General features: G+C 45.3%; 1 protein-coding gene across 1 annotated transcript in view; it reads right to left on the reverse strand.

The window, feature by feature from the left end:
• Positions 1-17,595, reverse strand: part of LOC116948862 (protein phosphatase 1 regulatory subunit 1A-like) — a 30,996-nt gene extending 13,401 nt beyond the window's left edge. Inside the window, exons 1-4 of the mRNA XM_032966046.2 lie at positions 17,048-17,595; positions 13,356-13,419; positions 11,414-11,439; positions 4,837-4,927 (exon numbers count right to left, since the gene is read on the reverse strand). Of these exons, the coding sequence (XP_032821937.2) occupies positions 4,837-4,927; positions 11,414-11,439; positions 13,356-13,419; positions 17,048-17,188 (322 nt within the window). The 5' untranslated portion in view covers positions 17,189-17,595. The remainder of the gene's footprint in view (positions 1-4,836; positions 4,928-11,413; positions 11,440-13,355; positions 13,420-17,047) is intronic.
• Between the last annotated feature and the right edge of the window lie 5,513 nt (positions 17,596-23,108).

The raw sequence follows: 23,108 nt of genomic DNA on the forward strand, positions 1-23,108 counted from the left end.
CTTTCTTAACGTTTGCTATTGTGTTTACCTTTCTCAAACAACAATTAGGCACGAGCATATTTTACATTAGTCACAACATGAAATCGTATTCTTTTTTGTAGGGTAAAAAGGAAAATAGTGTTCAATGCGATAAAAAAACTATACATTTGTAGTGAGTCCAACTGAGTCGCAGACGTTATCTTGGGAGCAACACTATTTATTCACGTAACCATACGTAACATAACACAACCTACGCTCGGGTCTCGAATGCCCATCTAGCCATGCTACGGCAGAACTAGACACGGTTCGCTATCCCGGTCTGGACCACAAGCTGGGTCCCGGACCGCGTGGCTAGAGGCTTCTTCTCCCCGACGTGGATCTTCGAACACCAACACTTGAAGAAGAACCCCGAGCTCCTCACGGAGCTCTCTTTATATACCCCCGGGCTGGGGCTGGCTCCGCCCTTAGCCACGCCCTTAGCCCCGCCCACCTTCCAGGCTTCTCGAGCTCCCCTCTCGAATGTTCCCGAGAGCTCTCCGGGACCACGTGACCGCCCCTCGGCCCCCGTCCACCGGTGCCCCCCCCCCCCCCCTCCAGTATCGTCCGGTCACGTGACAACAGGTCAGCCAGAGTGTCATGCCCCAGGGTAACCCTGGCTGGCTGACGCTCGCTCTCGCTCCCTCACTGGGAGCCGGCACCGCACGCTGCTCGCGGTGCCTCCACGCTAACCAGCGCTCACCCAACCACCGCTAGGGTTGGTACTGCAGCCCGCAACCCGGGCTGCCCGCAATGACATCACCGGCCGTGACTTTAGCAAGTCCCGGCACCACACAGGGACAAGTACAGTCACTGCACTTTTAAAAGATTCTAAGACAAAATTGCGTATAAATTTGTCGATGCCGCATTTGATGAAGGTACATACTCGTTTTTAATTGCAAGTGACTTAGAAAACATGTAACTGTAAATTTTGATTGCACTTTGACACGATGGATTTTTTAAGCATATTACTACATTTCGTCTTCACCAAAAGACGGATAAGTGATTTTTTAGCATGAAACCTGTTCATTATTTATGCGAGGCTGCAACAATGACCGTGTACACATTGCTCACAACTGGAATTTCAATCATTTGTTGAAGAATATTTTTTGGTCACCCCCAACATTCTGGACACCCGCCCCCTCCCATCACCTGCCCTGTCCCCCCACCGTGCCAATGATTCACTTGTTTCAGAGCTCAGCCCTGGACAGCTCCGGCTGAAATTAAGCCCCGTTATATGCCGATTTTTCAACATACCTGCACCGGGGTTAACATTTACAAGCTTAACATGCATCAGTTCCACATGCTTGCATCGCATCTCCATAAGTATTTATTTTTATTTTGCTCTATAGGTCAGCAGCTGGGCTACAGAATGATAATTACAGTTGCAATTTGAAATGTATAATGAGATGTAGAAACGGCATCGTCCCTTTATTTTAAGCATTTGCTAATTTTCATTCACTGAAATCGAAAATGCTGGTTTTATGATGTATACATACTGTGTTGGCAGATCATTTTTATAATGGAGATAATGTTCAAGCAAGGTTGTTGCCAAGAATTCAAAGATGAATTATATATGCATATGTCGGTAGCTTAGTAGGATGTAACAATGCACCGATGAATCAATGAATGTCAATTCTTAAGCTCACGATATGTGCATAGAAAGGTGTCTGTACCCATTCACGTTTTTCAATTAATGCATGTTATGTAATATGTTTTCATGAGCCCAGTCGTGATAATGAATCAAAACGCGAGTGAGCCAAATCATTACACATTTCGAATGTTGTTGAATTCGTATTATAAATGGCAGTCCTACTTGAAATAATGACGTTATGTTTGCAATGTTGAGAATTCTACTTGCTGTCGTGAATAAGTCCCCCTAATATTAAAACCTTAAAAAATAAACAGTAACGTAACCATCGCATGCATCACGCCCACTGTGGTGGACTGCTATGATTTACACGGCTGCTCTGAAATTATACGGGATGGGGGGGGGGACCTCCCAAATGTTACGGTTAAATACAAGCAACTTAATGAATATGATGACAACGATGGTGATGAAACGGTAACTTTGGGGCTAAACCGCTCCACTAAAACGTAAGTCTCATTTTGTGAGACGGCAGGAAATGTCTTTTGACTCCTTCCCCGTTTCAAGCGTGCGGCGTGCGGTTTGCCCGACTTGGTCTCTGATTTTTAAACACGATTGACCCTGGGCTCCTAAAGGATGAGTCGCTAATGGGTATTTATGCAACGCATAACAGGTTCACGAAATCACTGCTGATGCTGATGCTGCACACTGGGTGAAGGCCACGCAAAATAAACTGAATTTACGGCCATCTACGCACATGCTAATGTAAGACATTGTTGCCACGGCGTTATGATGACGCAGGTCAGAGATGTCTGCATTCGACGTCCAATTTTCTCGATTCGTATGTATCACTCTAACCCATTATAACGTGACACATCGCAAGATTAAAGAATGATGCTCTTGTTGTATTTGTGTTCACTCTTGCAGTGAATGCGTAATCCAAGGTGAATGCTCACGCAGTTATACTTATAAATTGAACTGTCTCGATCTATTCCGGCTTTTTAACCAAAGGCAAAGCGATCGTTAATATAGAGTGAGGGAAAAAAAGTATTTGATCCCCATCTGATTTTGTACGTTTGCCCACTGGCAAAGAAATGATCAGTCTATAATTTTAATGGTAGGTTTATTTGAACAGTGAGAGACAGAATAACAACAATAAATCCAGAAAAACGCATGTCAGAAATGTTATAAATTGATTTGCATTTTAATGAGGGAAATAAGTATTTGACCCCTCTGCAAAACATGACTTAGTACTTAGTGGCAAAACCCTTGTTGCCAATCACAGAGGTCAGACGTGCCTTGTAGTTGGCCACCAGGTTTACACACATCTCAGGAGGGATTTTGTCCCACTCCACTTTGCAGATCTTCTCCAAGTCATTAAGGTTTCGAGGCTGATGTTTGGCAGCTCGAACCTTCAGCTCCCTCCACAGATTTTCTATGGGATTAAGTTATGGAGACTGGCTAGGCCACTCCAGGACCTTAATGTGCTTCTTCTTGAGCCACTCCTTTGTTGCCTTGGCCGTGTGTTTTGGGTCATTGTTATGCTGGAATACCCATCCACGACCCATTTTCAATGCCCTGGCTGAGGGAAGGAGGTTCTCACCCAAGATTTGACGGTACATGACCCCGTCCATCGTCCCTTTGATGCGGTGAAGTTGTCCTGTCCCCTTAGCAGAAAAACACCCCCAAAGAATGATGTTTCCACCTCCATGTTTGACGGTGGGGATGGTGTTCTTGGGGTCATAGGCAGCATTCCTCCTCCTCCAAACAGCGAGTTGAGTTGATGCCAAAGAGCTACATTTTGGTCTCATCTGACCACAACACTTTCACCCAGATGTCCTCTGAATCATTCAGATGTTCATTGGCAAACTTCAGACGGGCATATATATGTGCTTTCTTGAGCAGGGGGACCTTGTGGGCACTGCAGGATTTCAGTCCTTCACGGCGTAGTGTGTTACTAATTGTTTTCTTGGTGACTATGGTCCCAGCTGCCTTGAGATCACTGACAAGATCCTCCCGTGTAGTTCTGGGCTGATTCCTCACCGTTCTCATGATCATTGAAACTCCAAGAGGTGAGATCTTTCATTGAGCCCCACGCCGAGGGAGATTGACAGTTCTTTTGTGTTTCTTCCATTTGCGAATAATCGCACCAACTGTTGTCACCTTCTCACCAAGCTGCTTGGCAATGGTCTTGTAGCCCATTCAGCCTTGTGTAGGTCTACAATCTTGTCCCTGACATCCTTAGAGAGCTTTTTGGTCTTGGCCATGGTGGAGAGTTTGGAATCTGATTGATTGATTGATTGCTTCTGTGGACAGGTGTCTTTTATACAGGTAACAGGCTGAGATTAGGAGCACTCCCTTTAAGAGTGTGCTCCTAATTTCAGCTTGTTACCTATATAAAAGACACCTGGGAGCCAGAAATCTTTCTGATTGAGAGGGGGTCAAATACTTATTTGCCTCATTAAAATGCAAATCAATTTATAACATTTTTGACATGCGTTTTTCTGGATTTTTTTGTTGTTATTCTGTCTCTCACTGTTCAAATAAACCTACCATTAAAATTATAGACTGATCATTTCTTTGTCAGTGGGCAAACGTACAAAATCAGCAGGGGATCAAATACTTTTTTTCCCTCACCGTAGAGTCAGGCCAAACGGCCCGATATTGGGACCTTCCTGAAAGGGCCTTGAGACTCGGTGAGGCTTTACGAGGTACACGATAATTCTCCACAACTCTGGCTGTCACCTGATGATGCTAGTTGTAATATCTGGCGAAACGTCATACTCGAATTATGAATGTTGTGGGTTTACTTTCCAACACATCGGTGTGCTATACTAGTAACGAATTGACATGTTTTGTTTACTTGACAAACCTTACTCATTGACTGTGTCGGGTGTGGCGGGTTTAGCGACGCATTTATATTTACACGATCTAACTCAAAAACTATATTATGGGAACACGAGAATTGTTAAAATTATATTACAAACTATTTATTTTGTGCAACGCTTGAGCAATCAGCCACTGTGGTATTGTTGTACCATGGTCCCATGACCACGGGGATAACTCGTCGACACGCTTCGAGAAACCAGGAAAGTGATCTCGGCCCAAATTCCCCACGATAAGCCTTACCGCACAAAACTGGGCCAGCCTGACCAAGGCCTGCGCTTTGATCCTTCAGGGGGAATGTGCTCAGCTATCCATTAACGGACGGACAGCCAAGCAAACGGACGTACCTTCCATGGTGGGTGGGTTGTACACACAGTCGCTGGTAGTAGTGGTAGCCTTTGGGACGTCACTGCTATCTGAGTCGGCGACTGCGCAGCCCTGCGGTGTTTGGTAAATAAGAGACCGTACATCAGTGACGCTCCGGGACCACTTGACCATCCACGAGTGCCACCCAGAGGACCTTAGAGTGATTCATTTCGTGCATGTTTCCCGGACAACTATTGTACCTAATTAGTACCCAATCATGAATTGCATTCGTAATAATTATAGTCGGCAAAGATTTTATGCGATTTTTGTTTTTGCAACGCAAAAATCCAATTTCACAATTTTAATTGTACACATTCATGGTGTCCCGTTATTCTTTTGTTATACAAGTAATTAAATACAAGGGTTGTTTTTTTACTCTTTAAACTCTGGAGATGGACGTTACCCTTACCTGTACACTGCGTGTTGAGGTGGGGTCACATTGACATGCCTTATACATCCTGACTGCATTGCATGATGTAAAATGTCTTAACCAGAGGAGTCATGTTAATGTATTATATTAATATCCCACAGTGCAAATGTGTCACGGATTACAAGAACGCGTGGATTAGAGAACATAATGCAGGCAAATGGCATCGTTCAAACCGCTAAGAGAAGCAAATGGGCTTGGGTATGTATATATAACTTATTTTGCACCGTACGTAACCAACCGTGCTAACCGGAGGTGCGGGAAATCAGAGGTGGGTCAATCGTCCAGGAGAATATACAAAAAGGGGTGATGACCGATCTCGTAAACCATCACACGAACTCCGGACATCCTCGCAGCATTTTTTAGCTTGCCATCGAACAAAGACAGTCACTGCATCGCATGCTTTCGGACGCGCTTCTACGGCCGTCTGGAACGCTCTTCCTTACGATATTAGGAGCCACTGGGAGCTATGCACATTGAAATATGAATTGAAACTAATTTCTTTAGAACTACTTTTGGTGTTTAGTTTGTTGGTTGGCTATTTACAGTGCGAAAGAAGTTTTTCAGTTTTATTTTTCAGTTTATTTATTTTGGTTAGCCCTGTGAGCCATTCGGCTCTTGAATCAGGTGCAACCACAACAAACAAAAACAAAAACACGAACAAGAAAACATCTTAAAGTGACTATGTGACTGTGCAAACAGAAAATCCATGAAAAAAACCAGCAAAATATTCCTGAAAAAAGCATCGTACACCAACGCTGTGTGGAAAAAATCCCAGTGGGATGCAAGTCAAACAACAACAACAACAACCACAAGAAAACTTAGATTAATGCCATCAGTCTAACTCCGTACTACAACAAAACAAACATGTCCATACCAAAAAACTTTTCGAAATCACCAAAAAATAAAGCCATAATTGCAACGTAAGTTAAATATACAGTACTGCTTGGGTAGCCCTTCATCCAGGAGTGCATTAACCATGTGTAAGGACAGTATGGGGCCTAGTAGCCGTAAATAACACTGTGTAACAATGTTTTATGAACTTTTTGTTCCTGGGTAGTAAGCGTTATTTTCTAATTGCTTATGCCTCGAAAGTAAATAAAACGGCTATTATTCCCCACCTTTTGTGACCAGGACAGTGATATTTTGAAATGTACCTATTTTCCAGAACATTCCAAATAGATTCAGTGCTGAGTAACCTTGGAGTAACTTCAAAAAAATTCTAGAACTTACCAGTAATATAAATAACAGTATAAATACAGGGGCCCACCAGTTCAGTTTAGTTCCAGCTGCTTAAGTTGATACATATCTGCATTTTTCTGAGATGGCATCAAGAGGCTGCAAGCATCCGGCAGACGCATTTTGCTATGTCTGCAGCCAATTAATCAAGACAAGAGCGAGAAAGTACTCTGTGGAAGCATCTGCTAAGATGTGCGAGGCCTACAAGGAATATTTTAACAAGCTTGTCGGGGATCAGTACAAACCCTGGGCACCTCATTTCACCTGTGAACAATGCAAAAAAAACTCTGGAAGGCAAGATGGGCAATTGTTGCTCAGAATTTTACGTTATAAAATTTGTTAAAATAAAAACAAAAAGTTGTAAAAGTTTTTAATTTTAAAATGTTTTACAATTTTCAATGTTATAAAAAATATATATATGATATATGAAAAATGTTGCGAGAATCTCTTACACATTAGTCATGGGTGAAATAAATGTATTTTCGTAGGATGGTACAGAGGGGAAAAGAGAGCCATGAAGTTCGCTATCCCAATAATTTGGCGGGAACCCACTGACCACTCAAGAAACTGCTACTTCTGCATGGGGGACCCTTCCAAACGTCGGACTGGCAAGAATGCACTTGCTATCACGTATCCGGACCTTCCTTCATCCATCGCCCCGGTGCCAGACTGCCATGAGCTCCCCGTACCCACTCCTCCGGAGAGAGAGCAGCCGTCTTTAGATTAGAGCAGCAAGTCAGAGAGCGAGGAAGACGTTGTAGATCCAGATGACAATTTCAGAGGTGGAGCTGAGGAGACAAACCCATACTACCCCAACCAAAAAGACCTCAACGACTTGATCAGAGATCTTGGTCTCACCAAGTCCAATGCCGAGCTTTTGACGGCTAGGTTCAAGCAGTGGAACTTGTTGGATGAAAGTGTGCAAGTCGCAGATCAGAGGAAGTGTCACCAACCTTTTCGCAGCTTCTTCACCGTCAAGACGGGCTCTGCTTCGAGGCAATCGGAATCGCCTGTAACCAGAATGAGTGGCGCCTCTTCATTGACAGCTCATCCAGGAGCCTCAAAGCCGTGCTGCTCCATAATGTTAACAAGTACCCGTCTCTTCCCCTGGCTCACACGGTGCACCTCAAAAAGTATTACAACAGCATCAAGACCTTGCTGGTCGCCTTGAAGTATGATGAGTATGGCTGGGAGGTCATCGGAGACTTCAAAATGGTGGCAAGTTTCCCTGGTATCTTTGCCTTTGGGACAGCAGGGACACCAAGGCGCACTACCACAGGTGGGACTGGCCACAGCGGACCGAGTTATCTGTGGAGAGGAACAACGTCAAGTGGGAGCCACTGGTGGACCCCCGGAAGGTGCTGATGCCACCACTGCACATCAAATTGGGCCTTATTAAACAATTTGTCAGAGCTGTAGATAAGGAGTCGGCAGCCTTCAAGTACCTTCAATACTTCTTCCCTAAGCTGTCTGAGGCAAAGGTCAAAGCCGGTGTCTTCGTCGGACCACAGATAAAGAAGATCCTGGAGTGCAATGAATTCCCCAAGAAGCTCACTAGTAAGGAGAAAGCGCCTTGGGACAGCTTTGTCGCAGTGGTTCGTGGCTTCCTGGGCAATCACAAGGTCGAAAACGATGTGGAACTGGTTGAGACTCTGGTGAAGAACTACGGCACAATGGGCTGCAGGATGTCCCTCAAAGTCCATATCCTTGATGCTCATCTTGATAATTTGAAGGAGAACATGGGAGTGTAATCGGAGGTGCAAGGCGAGTGCTTCCACCAGGATATACTGGACAGTATAACGAGAAAATGGTGGGAGACAACATTTGGGGGCTGATTCGTTAAAGTGATTTACAGTATAACTGTAAATCTCGAAAACTACTCACTTCTAAATCTTTTGTAGTAATTTTTGTATGACTTCAGTATAAATACATGTTAATTTTGATTCATGTTGTTTTTTACTGACTTTATGTGAACGAAAAGACACAAATTCGCCCGTTTTCTGATTGAAAAAATATATATAAGCAATTACGAAATAACCCTTACTACACGTAGGCTTATATACATACTAATTAACGGATTACTAACGTAGCATATAATCACAATAACATTACAACTAATTAATAATCTACAACTCATTACTAATCATAACCATTGACTGATTACCAATCGATTATATAATTACAATACCCCCCCCCCCCCCGCCTCAAATCACTGCACCTGAATGAGTTAAATGATGACGTCACCCTGCTGCTGCTCTATTTAAGACCAGGAGCAAGTGGAGGGCTTTACCATTCTGGCGAATTGCCCGATGATGCCGGATGTAATTACCAGCGAAACGTCGTACTCAAACTATAAATGTTGTGGATTCACTCTTCAACACACTGGTGGGCTAAAGTAGTGAACTATTTGTCTTTTGTAAATGTGACACTTTTTTGCTGATTGGCCGTGTCGGGTGGTGGAGGGTTACGACACATTTATAAATAACGCGATCTAACCCAAAAACCTTTATTATGAACACTTACTACCCAGGAACAAAAATTGTGTTACATAGTATAATGATTGCAGCGATGAGGACAGGCAGGGTCAAGTGAGTTAACTGGATGAGGAGTCAATACAGGGGTAGAGATGGAACCCCCAGGGTGTTATAGTGAGGCAAAGGAGAGAGTTCGGGAAAAGGGGCGTGGCAGAGCTGAGGGAAAATAAAAGGCAGTGCGGAGCGGGGCTCGGGGCTGCTGCGGGGATTCGGGGTTCGGACCGTCATCGCTGTCATCACGGTGGATCGCCCTCATCGTCTTGGAAGGCTAGGAAAAAAGTTATATATCTTCGCCGTGGCTACTACAGTGACGGCTCCTATCTCGTCAGTCGGCTATATAGTGAACGTTGTGTAGCAGCTATATAGAGTCACCCAGTTGTATATAGTCAACCTGCGTTCACCTGATAACATGTCATCGAGTCGGGTGGACTGTAATATAAAATATATATAACTTAAGCAGGACAGCACCTCTGAGTGCTACATTACACATGGATAGTGATGATGATCACGATAGCACTTTGTGTGAAATCAAGGATCCTGTGGAGTGACCGTCATCACCACATTAATGTGGAATTTTAGCTATGACGCGCGTTTTGCGTGGGGAAACATTGTGACGGCTTGACGCAATTGCAAACAAAATTGTAAGGCATTCTTCACGTGAGCATTTATAACAACAATAATAATATATTGAAAGTCTCGATGCTTATTGTGATCCATTTATAGATACCTCACTGATTTCTAATGAGGAATAATCCTCTCACGCTCTTCTCAACAGGTGATTCGCATGCTGTGTTGTGGGAGCGATGGCTCCCGTGTATTACAGAGGAGAGCGTTAACGGACGTAATACGTGTACCCAGATTGGGTGGGAGGCGTGTAGAAGCTTTGAAATAAAACAGAGGCTTCTCTATAAAGGTCACGTCTTTTGTGTTTGTAGGATATAAATAAATGGATCACACTGTATATATTTTTCTCGTGGTCTTTTAATGCAACAATCTCGCACAATATTAGCAAAGAAATAGTCGCAATGCACGCAGCGAAGGCGATCCGCTATTATTTTAAATCGGGGTCACCTCAGCGGGCTGTGCGCTGGGGTTTGGTCAGCAGCTGCCACTCCATATGGCAGTGCACGATGTTCACGTGACAAGGGCAGTCTGCAGTGAAATTGTAAACAACACACCACCCGGAATGATGGCGGCAATTTCGTATGATCAGACTTGAGCCTAGATAGGGCTCGGATGGGTGACCACGACAAACCAACGGTGCGATAGACGTTCTGGTCAGCAGAGGGCAGTACAGCATTATCCACTGTTTAACTTCTTTTGCGCCCTACGTAGCCAACCGTACTAATTCCACCTTCCACAGACCAGCGTGTTGAAGTATGGTCAAAATATCCTTCACAGACCCACGCTGCCGGGTAGACAAACGGGGCTGTACCTTCATCATTAGACCTCCTTTGCCAGTACCAAAATATAATAATAGGGTTTTCCCCTTTGTTCTGGCAACAAAACTGAAACCTTATGACAGGGATTCATGTCTGCACTAACCACAATACTTGCAGTCAAAATGCAAACAAAAAACACACTATGATAATATATGACGCATTGTCCTTGAAACTGATTGGTCCACACACCAAGGGACTGCTTTTCTTTTAAGCGAATGTTGAGAGAATGCAATGTTCAACGTGGACATATACAGCAGAGTCTTCGGGGTAGGGTGGGTGGTCCGGATGTCTTGTGACCCTAATTTATTCTCTAAAACGTGATATTTGTTTTTTTTTAAGTAAGGTTTATTTAAAACATAAGCGAATATGCAAAGGGGTCAATTCATTGGGGGCGGGTCACAAGACATATTGGACCGCTCGTTGCACAGTGGTACCAGAAACCCGCTTGGGCCATACGAGCAGTAAATCTATCATCATTGTTTGGGCCGTTTACAAGTCTGTGTTCCTCATCCACGCTCGTGCTCTCCAATTGCCCTGGGCAAGCTCCAGCGGTAAAACAAACGAACGAACGAGGCCCGTTCACATCCAAGAGATGCCAACTAGCACACAGGCTGAGCGGAGAGCCTGCAGACCGACAGGGGTGAGGGTTAATAAGGTGGTGGCTGCCGACTGCACGGGGGGGGGGGGATATTGAATGCGTCCACATTTCATTGTGGATGCTTTAGGTTACGACGTTAATGAGTAGATAAGGCGCCGTGTGACGTCGTTGACACGTCACAATAGCGCTGTGTACCACACGCGAACGCTGTTCATTGAAAGCACGGGACGGCCGCGACCCGAGCATGCGGAACCTTGATCGTTATATTTATCGAGCGTGGCGTGCGCCTTTGTTGTCGCTAAACTTCAAGAGACTCACCTCCGAGGGATCTTGAGTCCTGTCATCTGCTCCCCCACCGAGAAAGAGGCGGAGATAGACATAGATGAGTGACTTCACGGCGAACTGTGTAGTAACATCGCTTGCACTTTGCGTTTTTATCTATTGGACGGGTTATAAATGTATGTTAATTTCGATTACTTTTTTTTTGTATAAACACAAAAAGCCTAGTCGTTGTGATCATCGTGTTCTGTGCTGTCCTGCAGTGCACGTGGTGTGTTCTGCCCTGTAGTGCACGTGGTGTGTTCTGCACTGCAGTGCACGTGTTGTTTCTTGCCCTGCAGTGCACGTGTTGTGTTCTGCACTGCAGTGCACGTGTTGTGTCTTGCCCTGTAGTGCACGTGTTGTGTTCTGCCCTGTAGTGCACGTGTTGTGTTCTACCCTGCAGTGCACGTGTTGTGTCTTGCCCTGCAGTGCACGTGGTGTGTTCTGCCCTGTAGTGCACGTGTTGTGTTCTACCCTGCAGTGCACGTGTTGTGTTCTGCACTGCAATGCACGTGTTGTGTTCTGCACTGCAGTGCACGTGTTGTGTCTTGCCCTGCAGTGCACGTGTTGTGTTCTGCACTGCAGTGCACGTGTTGTGTTCTGCACTACAGTGCATGTGTTGTGTTCTGCCCTGCAGTGCACGTGTTGTGTCTTGCCCTGCAGTGCACGTGTTGTGTTCTGCACTGCAGTGCACGTGTTGTGTCTTGCCCTGCAGTGCACGTGTTGTGTTCTGCACTGCAGTGCACGTGTTGTGTCCTGCCCTGTAGTGAATGTGTTGTGTCTTACCCTGCAGTGCACGTGTTGTGTTCTGCCCTGCAGTGCATGTGTTGTGTCTTGTCCTGTAGTGCACGTGTTGTGTCTTGTCCTGTAGTGCACGTGTTGTGTCTTGCCCTGTAGTGAATGTGTTGTGTTCTGCACTGCAGTGCACGTGTTGTGTTCTGCACTGCAGTGCACGTGTTATGTTCTGCACTGCAGTGCACGTGTTGTGTTCTGCACTGCAGTGCACGTGTTGTGTTCTGCACTGCAGTGCATGTGTTGCGTCTTGTCCTGCAGTGCACGTGTTGTGTCTTGCCCTGCAGTGAATGTGTTGTGTCTTGCCCTGCAGTGAATGTGTTGTGTTCTGCACTGCAGTGCACGTGTTGTGTCTTGCCCTGCAGTGCACGTGTTGTGTCTTGCACTGCAGTGCACGTGTTGTGTTCTGCACTGCAGTGCATGTGTTGCGTCTTGTCCTGCAGTGCACGTGTTGTGTCTTGCCCTGCAGTGCACGTGTTGTGTTCTGCCCTGCAGTGAATGTGTTGTGTTCTGCACTGCAGTGCACGTGTTGTGTCCTGCACTGCAGTGCACGTGTTGTGTCCTGTAATGGAACGAGCGTGAGGGCAGGGGGTGCCTTGCCCCCCCCCCCCCCCGCTCCCCTGGTGGCCAAAGCTACGAATTGGGACCCCCTTGACAACCACCATGAGATTTGTTTTCAACAACAGTGTCGAATAACCAAAACGCATTTAAAACGCGGTTAAAATGTTCGAAACCGTGAGCATAAATTCCGTGATTAGCCAAGAGGAGCCCCGATATGCAATGGCCTCTAGGTGGGGTCCATGCGAGACAAATCACAATATTGGGGCCCCACCTGACCGACTGCCGCACCCCCTGAGCTAATCATGTCGTCACTACGGCACTGGTTTGTGGTCCTGTCCCTGCCCTGCTGTGCTAGTAGGAGCTTTCCTGATCACGTTCCGTGCCACCGTGGCCCCATTACGCTGCAGTGCCTCCCCCGTGCTGTGTCGTATCACCGTGCCCTGTGTGCCCTCTCCGTGCCTCGCCCTCAGACCAGTGCTCATCGTGCCCAGCCCCACTCTGTGTGTGCGTGTCAGGACACGGTGTCCCACTGGGCCTCCCTTTGTAGCTTCTTCCCTGAAGTTGCCCCCTTTGTGTCATCACTCACCTGGTTGTGACGCCTGCTCGTTCATGACCACCAACTTGGCCGGAGTGGGACGTCTCCTCCGAATCTGATACCGTGCAGCACAGATCGATGCAGTGATAAATACATATACCGTATATGTCAACAGGTGCATTGCACGTGTACAGCCCTTTTGTCAATCCACTGCTGAATTCGGTAACAAAACATCTCAATACTTCAAGAGCCGGAATGCACGTGCTGAATACGAGACGGTGGCACTGGAATAAATAACGCTCACGAAGCAGTCGCTAAAGCGACGCATGCTGCTTCCGGCGGCAGTTTGCTGACCCCTGACTCATAGGCATTGTTGGAATGTACGTCGCCACGCTGTTCAGTGCGGATTGGTGAAGGGGTGGAGGAATCTAGCAGTAGAGCACAGTGCAACAATGTATTTTTCTGCACTGCCCTCTCCTGCACAGCACGCAGCCGTGCAGCAGAACGATACCGCGCTGGAGTGAGTGGTAGTTGCTCATTTCAATCGAACGACCCAGGTTTCAAATCTGCTGAGGTTTCCAAAATTTTAGAGCGGACAGGAATATTTTATTATCTCTGGTTCTTTCGGTAAAGTCACGTAGATTGAAAAAATAATGAAAGAAAACACGACGTTTCGGTCGCAACACAAGCGGCCGTCTTCAGGTTAGAAAAAAATATCTGCTGTTGTGGCTTTATATAGGCAGGGGAGGGGAGGATAAAGGAGGAGTTTGGCTGTAGGAGTTTCTCACCTGAAGACGGCCGCTTGTGTTGCGACCGAAACGTCGTGTTTTATTTTATTATTTTTTCTATCTACGTGACTTTACCGAAAGAACCAGAGAGTATGGATTCTTGCAGCCACGAAAGCTTCAAATCAAGAAGGAAAATTCTAGCCCAATTTGGTCATATGTCTCTGTACAGGTGCATTGCTTTTTAAAATGGCAATTTAATGACAAGCCACAGTATTCCGATTGTGTCCTTGCAACCAAAACTATGGACCGTTTAGTAAACCACTGTGGTATGTGCTTCTTCAACAGAGGAGGAACAGCCAAAGCACGAACTGTCTCTCCTGACTCCATCTTGTCGTGGCCAGCAGACCACGACATTAGCATTTAGCTCCTGAATATATTGCCACATGCAAAAATAGAAACCTTTATTGAAACCACGTGTTACCCGAATGATATATCATGTACTTTTATAATCTTTGTTGTTAACACGTCTCTATTAATAAAGATACTCTGGTCTCAATGGACTCTTACTTGATTACAAAAAAGATTACTTGTACCCGTAAGAAAATGTAACTTTATATATTGTTAGCTTTCAATCCCTATATGAATAATCCCTGAAAATGTTTACACATTTGTTGAGCAGTCGCTCAGGAAATCACCCTAAGTCTAAAAAAAATCACTCTCAATTTCCCCGATCTCATTGGATCTTGGAAGCTAAGCAGCATGAGCCTGGTTAGAGCTGAGATGAGTGACTCTCGGAGCTCGTACAAGCATGCAGGAACCGCAAATGTTGAACAACAGTTTACAGTGTCGAATGACATCCCCTCGTATGCGTAGTCTGTTTTCTAAGGGTCCTCTGGTGCCTCCACATTGAAGCGCAACACTTATCAGTGTTGCCAAACGTCGCAATTCTGGACCTGCATGAACAAGCATCTCGAGACTCAGGGAGGGTTTTCTGGGTCATTCATTCGTATTTTTGTTTTCTCGAAAAATAGCTGAAATTTGAAAATGTGTTCTTTTTTTCTGGTTATGAACGGCCATGTTCCTCTCTTGCACAATCATATCCCTGACCTATATACAGTATTTTTTTAAAGAACACAATGGGTGTTTTGTGCGACGATTGTAGTGTCCTCGTGAGCGTGCATATACGCTGGTGGATTTGTATTGGTGTTGTATATTCAAATTGGAGGCTTTATACAGCATAACATGGCTTAAAGTATTGGTCTGTACTTGAGGGGTTTTTTTTTCCAAATAGGACCTCAGAAAGTCCTCACAAGAACGACCTGTGACTTTGCTAGATTTTTCACGGCCATGTGCTCCCAGTTCCAGCAAGCTAAACTTGATGCAAACTCCCCCGGTCGCCTGCTGGCCCGAGGAGAGGTTATCCCTTTCTCAAATGCTGCCCTCTTTGTAACTCTTTCAAATTCGAAAATACGGATACTTATAATTAATGTAAGGTGTCAAAGACTCACAGAGCCACAATTAAACATATTTAGCATCCATACATTTGGACAGTGGTTAGCACATTGCACTAAGACCCCGGCGGGCCTGATTTCAATTCCTGGCCAAATTGTTAACAATTGATATTCGTACTGATCCTGGGCACCCTTCATCCCTTTACCAACCCTCATTGACCAGTATGGTGAAGTATGGTCATATAAACTCCCATTACCGACATGGTGTGAGAAGGCATCCATCCAGCAGTGCAGTGACAAAGGATTGTGTATTGGGTGTTAATGGAAGCGTGCGAGACTCAACAAGACAAGCTAAAGTCGGGTGACCTTTAGACGATCAATAGTCCAGTGGGAGAATGAATGAAACCTTTGTGGAGGTGCCTAGTTATATGTTATCCATGCAGACCAAGTGAGCATGGCTGATTGAAGTACTACTTGAAAAGCTGTACCTAAAGCACAACTGCTCATCTGGGATCAATGTGCAACATTTAATGAGGAGTATGCAACGAAAATTGGGCAATGCTTTTCTAAAACTACAAATTAATTATTCATTGTTTTTTTATCTTGCCGGGAGACCAGAAAGATCTGTTTCAGTATTTACTTTGCAAAGAAAACCTAGGCTACAGTATTAATTATGCACCGCCGTGGAATATCGTGGGTAATAAATAATACTTAAACAGATACAGTGAGGGAAAAAAGTATTTGATCCCCTGCTGATTTTGTACGTTTGCCTCCCTTTAAGAGTGTGCTCCTAATCTCAGCTCATTACCTGTATAAAAGACACCTGGGAGCCAGAAATCTTTCTGATTGAGAGGGGGTCAAATACTTATTTCCCTCATTAAAATGCAAATCAATTCATAACATTTTTGACATGCGTTTTTCTGGATTATTTTTGTTGTTATTCTGTCTCTCACTGTTCAAATACACCTACCATTAAAATTATAGACTGATCATTTATTTGCCAGTGGGCATCAAATACTTTTTTCCCTCACTGTAAACATCTCATCATGGGATCTCCCTTGCACTTTCTGGCAATAAAACAGGTGTTAAGATGTTAAAACACTGATTGATCCACACCAGAGACAGATTTCTTTTAGAGCCTCATCTCAAACGGTGTTAGACCAGAGGACGCCAAAAGGCGAACAGCACACAGACAATGCACTATCAGTTTCAAAGACAATGCATATACTATCAGAGCATGTTAAATGCAGACATAATTCCTTGCAAAAGGTTTCTGTTTGGTGTTTTTACATCTCAACACAACTGTTCTATTGCCAGAAACGGTTAAACCTATTCTTAGATAAACATCTGTTTGGCCATTTTTAAAATAACCGTTCCATCTGTCTCACCTGTGCCACCCTTGCTCCAGGCAGGATCTCACCTGTGCCACCCTTGCTCCAGTCAGCATCTCACCTGTGCCACCCTTGTACCCGTGCTGTTGTCGGCGTCTCACCTGTGCCACCTTTGCTCCAGGCAGCGTCTCACCTGTGCCACCCTTGTACCCGTGCTGTTGTCGGCGTCTCACCTGCTCAAGCGCGGCGGGGTCGAGTTGCATTTGCCCGGGCGGCATGACAAACTGCAGCTTCTTGGGGCTCCGTTGCTCCATGGAGTCTGCTGTCTGCACTCGCCCCAGCTGCACCCGTCTCTGCTGCTCGGAGCTGTCCATAGCAGGACTGCTGAAGATATGGCTGGGTCAGGGTCAGGTGAAGCCTGGACTGATGTCTATCAGACGACTAGTCGTATGGTAAAATCGCAGCTTACAGCTTTGATTAAATACAGTTTAGTCAGGCTGGCCCCTAAATATGTTTTTTGCGTCTTGTATATATGTGTGAGTTTGGCAAATATACTGCAGACTGGGATGAACGTTTGATAGCTTTTTGAGCGGCCAGTTGGGAGACAGTGCAGTGAGACAAGAGATGGGAAGGTTGAGAGAGGAGATATATTTGGTTGAGGATATAGATGACGGAGGACAGCTGCGGGAACCTGAAACTGTCCTGAGCTCTGCTGACCGTAGCAGCGCAGAGTCGCTGCATTTAACCGTGCTCAGACATAGGGGTGGCTCGGGATGCGTGGGAGCAGAACGGAGATTGGACAGCGGGGCGAGCGAGAGAGAGAGCGAGGTGTTGAGCTGTGGGAGGGACAGGGAGGTGCTTGGGGAGATCGAGTGCCGGGTTTGTAAAGTGGGGTTGGGGAGGGCGTTATGAAAAGGTATGATGGCAACAGAGGAGCCAGTATCAGATTACTCGCCATGGAAACGTCTGGAGCGATGGTGGCAATGTTGCTGGATTAACGTCAGTGTAACTTTTTTTTTTACGTCGCAAAAATATGTTGTGCAGACAAACTCTGTACTGCTCCGCTGGGATTTGCTGCATTTAGAAGCAGGTGGTGGGCAACAGAGACACCACTGAGAATGTTATTTTATTTAAAATGTGGGAACCGTGGCAGGTTTCAACAGCTTTTTTTTAAACGTGTTTTAGCTACTTACTATCCTGTTTATTGCAAGTCACGGTGGATTTGTTTTCATAACCGGTATCCGAGACATTTCGGGACTCTTTAAAAAGCTATTTAAAAAGCGCCCATCGTTGGAGCAACGAAATAATACAACAAAGCAACTTCCAGCGCAGCCTTATCTCATACTGAAGGACGTTATATCTGCTGCACGGTTAAGGAAAGCAACTATAAAAAAACAACATTGTGGGAAGAACATGGAAAGGGAATATTCAGGACATTGAAATGAAAGGGAATAATGAATTAAAAGCAAAGGTGTGCGTCCCGAGGGCGGTTCTTGACTAGCTCACCACTATCTCAGGGAAAGTCAAAGCACACCCAGAGGTCACGGGTGTTCTGGGGGCGAGCGTGCATATGTTAGGGTTGAGTCATTCCCAAACCATCGACACGCAAAGCGAACCGCACGCACCATTCATATGACGCTGGCCTACTGCTCTCCTGCCATCAAATTACACCACGGATTCTTAAATGTCCACTCTGAATGAGATGGCGCGGAGCGTCTCGTGGTTAATGCACCCGCAGTATTACAATCTTACGAGGTCGCGCTCATTACACACGGAGTGCTTGCCACAAATAAACTACAATAAATCTTGACTTAAAGCTTTCGTGACCGCAGGAATTCATATTCTTTGGGTCTTTCGGTAAAGCCATACGTGAACTACAATATCTTGCTGATCTCGTCAAGGAGCACAAACCATCATGTAAATTCTGGTCAACCTCGCAGCAGGCATTTGGCTAACCGTCGAACAAAGACGGTCACTGCATCGCACGCTTTCAGATGCGCTTCTGCGGGCCGTCTGGAACGCCATTCTTGCCGATATAAGGAAGCCACCGGAGCTATGCACTTTTAAATCTAGATTGAAAATGTATTTTCTTTGCAACTAATTTTCGTGTTTAGTTTGCTGTCCTTCCCCCCGCACCTCCGATTATTAGTATGGTTGGTTACGTACGATGCAAAGGAAGTTCAACACACGGTACATAAATGGGGATCAAATCTCCTGAAATGTTGAGGAGCTACACTGCGTCGCGGAGCTGAAGTGCCACAAGGAAGCCAGGCGGAAGAGGCTGTCAGACCGTGCTCGAGCATGGTCTGGCACATATTAATTATAATAATTATAATAACTAGCCTTTTGCCCGTCCTAGGACGGAAGCTGTAATGTTAAAGATGTACATTTACATTTTCGTGTGATTGTAAAAAAAAAATTGAATTGTTGCACGTAAATAAATTTTTCTTAACTTAAAAAATGAATATTCTTAGTTTTTTCGGTAAAGTCACGTTGACTTTACCGAAAAAACTAAGAATATGAATTACTGCAGTCACGAAAGCTTTAAATCAAAATTTAAAAAATTAAATTAAGGACTTTGGAAGATTTCTCGGTGTACGATATTTTGTGTGAATCTCTTATCACTGTTCAAAAGGTTTCCCTGCAGTTGACTATCCTTGATGAACACTTTGATCAGCTGAGGATTTTTAGATCTGGACAGAGCCACGTACAACTGTCCATGGGAAAACACGGGGTCCATTGCGATAAATCCCCACATTTTCAAAAGTCTGACCCTGGCACTTGTTGATCGTCATCGCATACGCAGGAATTATCGGAATTTGTCGTCGTTTCAGTACGACAGGAAGAGTGACATCACTTGGAGCTAGGTCGAGTCTCGGGATGAAGACGATTTCGCCTCGGTTGCATTCCGATACAATATCTGCGGTGATGAAGTTATTTTGTAATGATTTGACCATCAAACGCGTTCCATTGGAAAGACCGTTATTCGGGTTCAGAGTTCGCAGCAGCATGATGATGACGACTGTCTTCAGTGGCGATGCGTGTGGTGGCATTCCTGAAGGCGTTTGATCGTGAAGAAATTCTGGAGGGTAATTCAATGCGTCTGCAGGATCTCCCGACACGATCGAGTCAGAGCTGCAATAAATTCGGAGGTCTCCGGACAGCTGTGTGATGATGTTTAGGTTCATTTCGAGAGTGTCCTTGTTGGTAGGTGCCAGAAATTGCTCTTCGGCAGGCATGTGTCGCAAGTTCTGACCGTAAATTGCGGTGACCAGATCATCAACCGTTATCATTTGAGGTGGAATTTCAATGGAACCTAACGGCACTCCAGATATATCGGGCAAAGTTCCCAATCCAACTTTCCGCAGCCAATTGTTATGCTCATTTTGACCATCACTCCGAAGGTTTTCCGTGAGAGTCAATTTAGTCAAACGCTGCCATAATACGCTGGATTTGATGCAGCACTCGGTGACATCAACATGGGTGCCTTTTGCTACAACCGGCAAAGTCTGTCTGAAGTCGCCACCGATTACGACGACTTTTGCACCAGACGGCCGTTGAATCTGCATGTCACGCAACAGCTGATCGATGCATCGAAGGCCATGCTTTGTCATCAATGATGATGAGCGAAGCTTGTCATAGCGTTTCGCCTTCTGGCGAATTCAGTCTCATCGACGAAGAAGATGTGTCGAGGAGGGGAACTGGAGGCTTGAATCCGCTGTGCACAGTTCGTCCGCCTTTCAGTAAAGTCGCTGCGAGCGATTCCAGTGGTCGCAAAAGGAAGAGCGATTTGACATTTTTCACGAACAAATGAGAGCAGCGTGGAGTGCCAAAAAGTATTTCCGGAGCCGCCAGGACCATCTGAGTAGAAAAGTTTGTTGTGGACATGCTGATCGTCGACAGCTCTCATTATTGCTGTGAACAATTAAAACTGTTGCCCATTAAGGGAGAAGATTCTCGTTTCAGCTTCTTGTTCTTACTCTTTGGCTCTTTCGGTCAAGTCACATGTTCTTCTTGCACTGCGTCGTATAGCTGAGCTCCGATTGGATGTCGCATCGGTTGCGGAATACCAATTGATGCGCATGACAATCCACGTTGTTTGAGAATCGCGTTGATGTCGTGCAGAGCCATGTTCAATGCAACATTGTCGTCATGATGCCGTAGACAATCCAGCGACATGTCAAGTGAATGCTTGTTCCACAACTCGCCAGCGTTTGTTGGCATGCAGAAGCAGCAAATGTACGCAAACGGCTGTCGCATTTTGATATGTCGCGGACTCCTGCATGCATCAATCCCATTCTTCGTCTGAATCCAGCAAATGAGGATGAATGTGGTGTTAATGACGCCATCGAAAATTCTGAGGAATTAAAAACTCGTAGCACCTTTGACGTGCAGTAAGCGCATCCTAAGATAGAATCGCTCCTCATCTTTGATTCCAACAGTGTACAATCTCGCAGCGATCTTAGTGCCTCCATCTTTGTCGCTGCTTCCAGTTGTTGTTAACGTACACATAATTGTAGGGAATGTCGTTGTAGAGAAGATCTTGGTCGTTTGGATCAATCACGTTTAGCTGAAACCAAGATTCGAGCTTAGTGCGACTTGTTCGTGCGGCTTCCAACGCCTCTTCTTCTCGATCTTCTTGAAACGCAATTTCTTGCTGATTTGGCAAACGCCAGGGCAATCTCATCACGGCATGCGAACGGTCGTACATTGGCGACTCGAGCAAACGCCACGTAGCTTCTGGTGCCTTGATGAAATTTGACAGCTCGTCGCAGTCGAAGTTGAGGATTCTCGCCGGCGAGTGATCGTCATATTGGCAACGGTCGAATCCTTTGTAAACACATTTATGAATATATTTCACAGCTCTTAGTGATGCGCAGACTTTGACGTTGAACGTGAGCATTGTGCCTCAGCAGCAGAAGGGGATTTTGTACGGCACCACATATCTGTTAACCATTGACGATCCACGAACTTCTGCTGGAATTCCTTGGCTAGACTTAGCTTTTGTTTCAAGCGCTGAAGAAGAAATGAAGACACCAAAAGCACTTTTTTTTTTGCTGCGTAGAATTATTTACTTGATAACATTTCAATAAAGAAACGTCAAATTTTAAGCGAATTAGCTTAGAAAATGTTTCTCCGCTCGACCTGGCGGAGTGTAAAAATCCACTCGCTCATGAATATTCATGAGGGGGGGGCCCTCTTTTACAGTGACGTCACGTACGGACGTTGCACCGTGCTGCGTATATTTATTTTTGACCGACACTTTCTGTAAAGAAACGTCGTACTTGAAGCGACTTTGCGAAAACAAATCGTTCCGCTCCACCTTCTTCCGCGTGAGGGTAAAAAAATCCACTCGCTCATGATTATTTAATTATTAATTTATTAATGACGGGGGGGGCGGGAGGGGGTGCGGCATGTGGAGTGACGTCATGCGCGTTACACACATTTCTGGGCTACTATAGTAGTAATGTTCAGAGTGATAGGCGAGTGAAACTGCGGTGTATATATCTGAACGTGAGCAAAACACGCGCCCTCGTAAGTTCGCGTGCTTCAGGGCAGCACAGGCACCTCTGACTTGAATTGAGCTCTGTGCTGAAATCTTTTGCCGTGCAGGAATACACGGTGGTTTAAATAAAAGCGAGCTGACATTGTTTGCATTAAAACCGTGATCCGATGCAATCCTTCTGTGTATGTCAGTGAGACGTATGGGTAATATTCTGCCATAGCTCCAAATGCCTTAGTTCTAATCAGCGACAGTTGTCAATAATATGATCACACATTATCACCGATGACTGCAGAAAAGAAAGCCTAGCTCAATCTAGATTTGAAGTTTTCGTGACTGCAGGATCACCTGATGATGGACGCTTGTGTTGCGCCCGAAACGTCGTGATTTATTGTATACCTTCGTGACTTTACCGAAAGCCTAGCTAGTTAAATACGGTTCTACACTCAGTGTTGCACAGTTCCAACTCTGAGAACTAAAAAATATCGGGTTGACTGTTGTCGGTAGCAGAACGCATGGGAGGCGTCACCCCCTAATGTGTAGAGTAGATGCCACTTATTCATATTCTTGGTTCTTTCGGTAAAGTCACGTAGAAGGGAAACAATAAAATAATAAAAATATAAAACAGAGGTCACTTGTCAGGATTTCAGAGGTAGCTCTGTGAGATTTACTTTTGTGGGATTTTGTCTAACATGGAGGGGTGCACTGCTACTATAAAGCTCCCAAATGTAAATGCCGTTCCCTCGTGACACGATGCCAAACACACAACTCAAGTAACTCAATTTTAATAA

This window comes from Petromyzon marinus, chromosome 2 (assembly GCF_048934315.1).
Source record: "Petromyzon marinus isolate PM22_M1 ecotype Great Lakes invasive population chromosome 2, UKy_Petmar_22M1.pri1.0, whole genome shotgun sequence".
NCBI lineage: Eukaryota > Metazoa > Chordata > Hyperoartia > Petromyzontiformes > Petromyzontidae > Petromyzon > Petromyzon marinus.